The sequence below is a fragment of the Rhinatrema bivittatum genome, chromosome 16, assembly GCF_901001135.1.
Source record: "Rhinatrema bivittatum chromosome 16, aRhiBiv1.1, whole genome shotgun sequence".
Classification (NCBI taxonomy): Eukaryota; Metazoa; Chordata; class Amphibia; order Gymnophiona; family Rhinatrematidae; genus Rhinatrema; species Rhinatrema bivittatum.
The window spans coordinates 42,528,700-42,536,948 of NC_042630.1; the positions used below are offsets into that span (position 1 = coordinate 42,528,700).

At 41.1% G+C, this 8,249-nt stretch overlaps 1 protein-coding gene across 1 annotated transcript; it reads left to right on the forward strand.

Annotated features, from left to right (window-relative positions):
* The first annotated feature begins 1,730 nt into the window (after positions 1-1,730).
* LOC115077534 (olfactory receptor 1020-like) lies at positions 1,731-7,772 on the forward strand. The gene is made up of 2 exons (XM_029579827.1): positions 1,731-1,873; positions 6,833-7,772. Exons 1-2 carry the CDS (start codon positions 1,731-1,733, stop codon positions 7,770-7,772), a joined length of 1,083 nt encoding a protein of 360 aa, XP_029435687.1.
* The last annotated feature ends 477 nt before the right edge of the window (positions 7,773-8,249 follow it).

Here is an 8,249-nt window from a genome sequence, read left to right on the forward strand (position 1 = left end):
GCTCCATGCTGCTCGCAGCAGGTCCGAAAGGGCCAGGAATGGTCGGAGGACCATTCACCTTCCGACATCCTTGGATGTTGGCCATGGGAGCTTGCCGGCCTGGCCGAGGGCACGATTGTTCAGCCACGTGGAGACACCATCATCCCTTGGCTCGGTCCGGAAGGTCTGGGTCGGGCGGAGGCCTATGGGCACACGAAAAACACCATTCTCAACAATAAGAGTCCTGACTTTTACAGTTTGTGGAATAAATAAACATAGGGGTAACTAGCTGAATTGCAGCTTACTACCCTTAATTCAAGATGTGCATCTTTATTTTTTTTCGTCTCGGGCTTCGTTTTGAGGCCCCCCATTGGGAAATTTAATTTTTCCCATGGTTCGGGGTTTTTTTTTTTCGGGAGTCCCCAATTTTCGTGTTAGTGCTCACTATCAGGAGTTAGTGCACGCTAACTCCCGATAGTGTGCACTAATGGGTCAAAGTTAGTGCACTAGCACAAAAAAACAAATTTTTCCAAAATTTTGGAAAAATCTCATTCATTTTTTGGTTCCCCTGAACCATACCGAATTAGGCAATTTCATTGAAATTGCCTATTTCGGGAAAAAATTAATGCACATCTCTACCCTTAATCACTAAGCCTGATACTTTTGATGCAACTCCAACATTGCTCTCTGCCTTCACGGCAACAGTTAAGGGAAATTGGATGCAAATAGCATCCGAGGACCCTGACTTTTACGGTCTGGTAAATTGATAAGCATGGGGGTAACCTGCACAGTGCATAAGCTTGCTGGGCAGACTGGGTGCCATCATTGCTATGTTGGCCTTGATTTTCATGGTATTCTTTAGAACACATTTACAGTTTACTGAAAGCCGTCTCCCCAACATTGCTCTGCTGCTTCCACTATTATAAATCTAAGGAAACTGTAGTATGACTGCACTGTACAGAACCCCAAGGCAGGCAGCACACTGACAGTTCAACAGACAAAGTCTGGACAGCACGCACAGAGGGAAATGCATTTTTATACAGGATTTTTAACCTTCCTTAATCTGTGCTGAGAACCCTTGGAGTTGCAGTGACAGCTGAATTCCTCGTAAGATAAATGTAGCCGTATCATAGATCTGCTGCTTAGTATTTTTCACCATATACATGAACCTAGTCATCTGCTGCTGTGTATCAGTTTGACATTTGCCCAGGGTTCTGAACAAGATCTGTTTGTCAGCTGTCCATGTCATGCTCATGCTTATATATATCAGTATGATGCCTGCATGGGGATTTGGAGGAGCTAGACCGGAGCAGAGTATACCGGACACCACTGGAGAGAGACAGGGATGGAAGGTCCTCCGGACAGGTCAGGCAGCACCTGGTGGTCTAGCTCGAGGAGAGCCGCAATCAGCGTCAAAGCATGTGGACCTGGTGGTCGTGGGAGTAGGAGAGTGTGTGAAGTGCAAGGGTCAGTGCCAGGAGATCAGTCCAAGGAAGGTCAGTCAAAGCAAGGGTCAGATCCAAGTGTCAGTCCAAGTGTGGTCAGAGGCAAGCAGAGGTCAGTTCCAGGTAGCGGTCAAGTGTAGTCAGAGGCAAGCAGTGGTTGGTTCCAGGCAGTGGTCAAGCATGGTCAGAGGCGAGCAGTGGTTGGTTCCAGGCAGCGGTCAAATGTGGTCAGAGGCAAGCTGAGGTCACTACCGGATATCGGTCTGAGAAAGTACAACCTGGATTGAAGGACGTGAAACAGGACACATGAACGAAGAAACACTGGAACAGACAGAGGAACAGGAATGCAGGAACATTGGAACAAGCACAGTAACAGGAAAGCAGGAACACTGGAGCAAGCACAGGAACAAGCACACAGGAACAAGGATGGCAAATAACCTCACCAAAAGGTGACGACCTGTTTGCCGAGGCGAAGGTCTGGGGAAAAGACTCTCGCTTATATAGTGAGCTCTAAGTGACGTCATTGGGAGTCGTCCGGGCCAAGGTTCCCGCCCTGGGTCCTTAAAAAGGTGGAGCATGGGCCGCATGCACACCCAGGGGTGGGGGTTGAAGACGCCGATGACACGGAGCCCCTGTGAGAGCTCCACTGGCAGGCCTGTGACGTCAAAGGAGTCGGAGAAGCCCGGGGTAGCACTGGGGACGCCAGTGACTGGCCCCTGCAGCTAGGGAGGATAAACCAAGGCCTGCGGAAGGAAGCCCGAGGTGAGCAGGCCTGGTCGTGGCACCAGCATGGCCAGGACACTCAACATAAAGTTTCCTTGAAGGCAACTTTCAAAATTTTGTCTGCAAGTTAACAAGAGATTACGCACTTGGAAAATGTGTTTGAAAGTTGCTCATCTTTCTCTATGGGTAAAAGTATGTTTGCTGTGAAAAATGTGATTATATTTGCCAGCAGCAAAAAGTGTCAGGGTCAGGATGGAGATTTGGAAATCATCACATTCTCTTTACCACCATGAGTTTTGTAGAGGCAGTAGCAGAGAAACCATGCACCCAAAATGTTCATAGGTAAACAGACTTTTCCTTGGAAACTGAGGCTTGTCATCGCTTATGCACTTCTGAAACATCAGTGCTTGCAGGCCCATGGAAGAAAAGGTCCAGCAAGGACCACAAGAGATTTTTTTAAAAAATTACCCCTTATACATCCATGCAGATCGGTTTCTAATCTTGGTTCTTATAGGGAATCTCTGCTAGCATTTTCCATGCTATAATTTTTATCAGTAACACATTTTTTTTCTTTCCAGTAAAGAAACTATGTTCAGTTAAGAATAGATACCTATTTGGGTTAGTGAACAAACTTCCCTTTCTTAAGCTTTAGCTGTTCTTTCAAGTTAAATTTTGAATGTATTTGTGAAGGAAACCAGACAAGAGTGAAAGGCTTTATTACTTTTTATAAACTCTCCATTAATAATAATAATAATAGTAAAAACTGGTGTAATTGATAGCTTCTCTATCTCTTTAATCTATTTTGAAAACTTTCGGAAGACCTAGGCCCCATGCCAGCCTTGTGTTGACACAAACTAATTATTTATCTTCTACGACTGTATTCCCTGGTGTCAGAAACAGCTTTAATGGAAAGAACCCAAACATAATCTAAGGGGTAATTACAGAATAATTATGTCCACTGGGCACAGAACTTCTTCCAAACATTTAAGATTCTCCAATGATTATAAAACCTTGTTGTTCAGTCTCTCTGGGACTGCCCACCTGCTAGAAATAAAAACCTTTATGAAACCAGAATGAGGGAGACAATTATCATTTGAGTTTTTTCTTACAAGGAGTGGGAGATTCTCAGGCTGTTACTGACAAAATGGACTGAATGAGACTGGTGTGGCAGAGGTTTCACTCTTTGCAAGTCGCTTTCCCACACTTTCATACCTGCCCATCAAATCCTTCTTCTGCCTGGTTTATGAAGCTAAAGATTGATTAAAAAGTCTTCATTCTTCAAGAATGAAATCCTGAAGATTTCAAGACCTCATTCACAGTAAGTAGCACAGTGGTTCATTATTATTCTTTGTTTTCCCAAAAAATTACCACAGAAGGCATGGAGATAAACAAAGGAAATCCCTGTCTGCAGTTTACTGTCCCAACTCCAATGACATCCTCCCTTTTTTTCCTGCTGGTAAACAAATACACATTTTTCACTGCAAGCATGCATTTTACTCACAGAAAAAGAAGAGCTTTCTAGCACAAATTCAATGTACCAAAACAAAATGCCAAAATACTGCAAAATGATCAACATTTCTTATATTAAAGTCGACAAGTTGGCGTGGGGGTCAAGTTAAATCAAATAGAAAGTTATTATTGTGCAGTTATCATCTCCAGAGATCCCCTTAGACCCCCTTATACAATAACCTCTGGAGTACATAATCAGTGACCAAATCAAATGAGGACGTTATCGTTGCCCTCTCATCTCTCTGTAACTTTCTTTTCTTTCCAGTTTCCAAATGTAAAGTTCAACTAATTCCTCTGACCATAAGGGGGAACGTGTAGATCAGAGCATCCTAAAAAAAACCCAATAAAATCAGCTGTAAGATTTTTATAAATCTAATGAAGCAGTAGGCTCCCTCTCTAGATGACTCCTTTGGCCATTTAATATGATCATGTTAACTCCTGATTTTCACTGTATTCTTTATAACATGTTTAGAGTTTAGTGAAAGCTGCCTTCCTAAATTGCTCTTCTGCGTCCACATTTATACATCTAAAGAAACATGTGGTGCTACTGCACTGTTCAGAACCCCAAGGCAGGCAGCACATTAACAGAACAACAGACACAGTCTGGACTGCATGCACACAGTAGAAAAGGTTCTTTTGAAACACTACACAAAAATGTTTCCCTCCTACATTTTTCAACTCAAAACTCAGATCAGTTTGCTAAGTGCAAATCTTCTTGGAAGCAGGGGAATTCGACATCGTACAGGATTTTTAACTTTCCTTAATCTGTACTGGGAACCCTTGGAGTTATAGTGACAACTGGATTCCCCATAAGGTAATTCTGTCTTAGATCTGTGAAGAAAGAATAAGAGAATATTTTGGGAGTTTTTTGAGAAGAGGAAGTTTGCTTCTTTTGGGATATGGGAACTGTTGTAGAAATATCATCAAGAAATGTTGCATGAATTTTAATGTAATAGGGATATGTGCAATAGATAATATTGTGTTTAGTGTTATGTGAATGAATGGGGTATGAGTGTGAATATTATACAAATTATAGAAATTATATGTATGTAATTAAAGTAAATAAATGTTGCTGAAAAGTGATACAGGTATATATTGTATATTTATTCATGTATAACCAATACCTGTAGCATTACCCATTTGTTGGGATTTGTATTTTTCACCATAGCCATGAACTCATTCATCAGTTGCTGTAAATCAGTGTTACGCCTGTACGGGGTTCTGATAAAGATCTATTTTTCAGCTGTCCATTCTGTATTTATGCTTTATATGTATCAGTGTGATACTTCATGGGGATTTGGTGAAGATCCAGTCTTCAGCTCTCCATGCTGTATTCATGCTTTATGTGTAACAGTGTGAAGACTACATGAGCGTCTGGTTAAGAATCACTCTCCAGATACAAATGCTACAATTTCCACTTTATGTGTATCATGGGGAGAACTGCATGGGGCTTGTGATGAAGAGCTGTTCTACAGCTGTCCTTACACTATTCAGGGTGGTGCCTACAAGGAACATTGATGAAGATCTGTCCTGCAGCTGTCCATGCTGTATTTGTGCTGTGCTGGGGTCATTTTAAAGAAATATAGAAGACTGGCTGAAAAATCAGTCCTTCATCAGGTGCCATGTACCAGATTTCACCAAAATCTATATCCAGAACATTAATTGTATCTGTGGTTAAAACCTCCTGATACAAATGATTTAAGACTGAACACCCTGAAACTGCTTTTTCGAAATTTCTATTAATGTCTGTATGTAGAACTCTTTCATAGTGACTTCTAGTATTTTCCCCTGGAAATTACTGTATTTATCATGTTTTATCCAGCATTTTCTCAGGTAGTGAGGATGGAAGGTGCAGAAGCTCAGCAGAAGGAAAGAATCTGATTTGGTTGATTTTCATGTTATTACTGTTGCATCACAGCCATAAACAAGAGTCCATAATTATTATTAGAACTGTGAGAGACACACACACTATTAAACTTTTTTATGGGCTAAATTGTGAGATAAAAAGTTATAACAATATTGCGGAGAAATTTATCACTTAAAACTGACTTTTGACAAAAAGATGCTGCCCTAAACATAGGTTGTGGGTCAGGGAATGATATAAGAGGTGAGATAGGGGGGCTTCAAAAGACATTAGTAAAGTTTCCTTGGAGGCAATTTTCAAAAATATTAAGTACTAAGATTAAGTACTTAGAAAGCTCATCTTTTTCTGTGAGTAAATGCATGCTTGCAGTGAAAAATGTGTATTTGTTTACCAGCAGCAAAAAAGGGAGGACGTCATTGGAGTTGGGACAGTAAACTGCAGACAGGGATTTCCTTTGTTTATCTCCACACCTTCTTTATCATCATGTGCTTTACAGAGGCAGTTGCACAGAACCCAGGCATTAAAACTTTTTATAGGGAAACAAGGGGTATTATTCCTTTGAAAATTCATGCAATTTAATTAAAAACAATTTATATGCTGCAACAATCCAATCATCCTGGTGGCTTATAGGTAAAAACATTCATAATTATTATTAAAACAATACTCAGACAATTATATGCCTGTGGGCCTAGAACAAATTACAGTTTATTGTAGTCACTGGATTTAATTGGATTAGTAGCTAGGTATCAAATGCTTTCCTGACAAATAAAGTCTTTAATTGCTTTCTGGAAGATGATAAATCTTGCTCTTTTCTTAAGTCCTCAGGCAAAGCATTCCCATAGAATGGGTCCAACTACTGCAATAATTGATTCTTGATACTCCGCAAGATGCACAGCTTTTGTTGACACTACGTCTAAAAGACGGCATCCAACAGATGTCAAATTTAATCTGCAATCTCTAGGAAATGTGCTAATGCAGTGAGGCATATTAACATTTAGGGTTTTGTGAAATATTGTCACTTGCAGACCCATAATTATAAACTTCCAGCAACTACCACACAGAGTTTAAAATTTAAACCTCTTCAAATCAATGTAGATTAGTTTTGATCCTAGCTCTTCTATAGAAATCTTATTTTTTCTTGCTATAATTTCTCATTAATGATTACTATTTGTTCTTTCCAAAAAAGGAATAAAAATACAGTAGAATATCAGGAAAATGTCATTGGAATACTTTATGATCATTTAAAAATAAATACCCAATTGGATTAGTAAAAAAAACTTTCTTATGCTTTATTTGTTCTTTCTCCTTTCAGGTTAAATTTTGGACTGATGTGGGAAGGAAACCAGACAAAAGTAAAAGAATTTATTCTTCATATACTCTCCATCAATGGGGATGCACACGCTGTTCTATTTACACTGTTCTTACTGATCTACACTCTTACTTTGGTTGGGAACGTTATGATCATCGTGTTGGTATGGTTGAACACTTCCCTTCACAAGCCAATGTACATCTTCCTGGGCAACTTGTCTTTTACTGAAATCTGTTATACAACTAGCACTATGCCGAAAATGCTCTATGGCTTTCTGTCTCAAAATAATTACATTTCCTTTACTGGCTGCTTCTTGCAGTATTATTTTTTCTTCTCATTAGGTTCAACTGAGTGTTTCCTTATCACCGTCATGGGTTATGATCGATATCTCGCCATCTGCCAGCCCCTCCGCTACCATGTGTTAATGAGCAACAGAATATGCTTCCGCCTTGCTGCTTTCTGCTGGATCAATGGGTTCTTCTGGACGTTGGTGCCCGTAATTTTAATATCACACTTACCTTTCTGTGGAGAGAATGAAGTTGATCATTTCCTGTGTGATACGGGGCCTCTACTGGAACTTTCCTGCCTAAGGGACTTTGTGACAGAAGTGATCATCTCTATAATCCCTGCATTAGGGCTCCTCATTACCTTGTCCTTTATCTGTATGTCTTACATTTTCATTATTCAGACAATATTAAGAATCCCTTCCTCATCTGGGCGCCATAAAGCCTTTTCCACCTGTGCCTCCCATCTCACTGTGGTGATCATTTTCTTTGGAGTTGCTTTGTACATGTATATTAGGCCCTCAGGGAAGCACTTATTGTACGATGATAAGGTGGTGGCTGTACTCTATACTACTGTGACTCCTTTGCTGAATCCTGTAATCTACAGCCTACGGAATAAGGAGTTCATAGAGGCAGTGAAAAAAGTCATGAAACTTTAATTACATTAGAAGTCAACACTAATTTTCTATATAAGTCAGACTAATACTGGCTAAGTAGCAGCCCGCTGAATTAGCGCCTATCTTTAATGGTGCCACTTATCTGCATAAGTCACTTAGGCCTGGGGGGGGGGGGGGGCGGGCCTGCGAAAGCTGGCAGCGATCGCACCACTGCAGTGCAATTGCTGCCGGCTTTCGCACCCAATAGCGCCATCGTAAAATATGGTGCTATTGGGCATGCTACTGGCGGTGATAAGGGGCCTTACCTTTTCTCCGTCAGCGAAGTTTCCGCGGCATCCACCCCGACGCTGCCCCAACTTCTCCTCTTCCGGTGCTGGCGCCACCCCGACTCCACCCCGATCTAGGTATCGCACGCGAAAATAAACTTTTTGCGTGTGATAGGGTTAGAAAATAACCCCCTTAGCTGGCTAATATTTTAGCCACATAAATTGTAGGTGGGCTGTGGGCAGAGCGGGGCAC

What these genes read in the sequence shown, in the direction of transcription:
- LOC115077534 (XM_029579827.1), top strand. Translation starts at nt 1,731, where the DNA reads ATGAACGAAGAAACACTGGAACAGACAGAGGAACAGGAATGCAGGAAC. An exon ending in GCAAATAACCTCACCAAAAG is followed by an intron (nt 1,874 to 6,832) that starts GTGACGACCTGT and finishes TTCTCCTTTCAG; the next exon opens with GTTAAATTTTGGACTGATGT.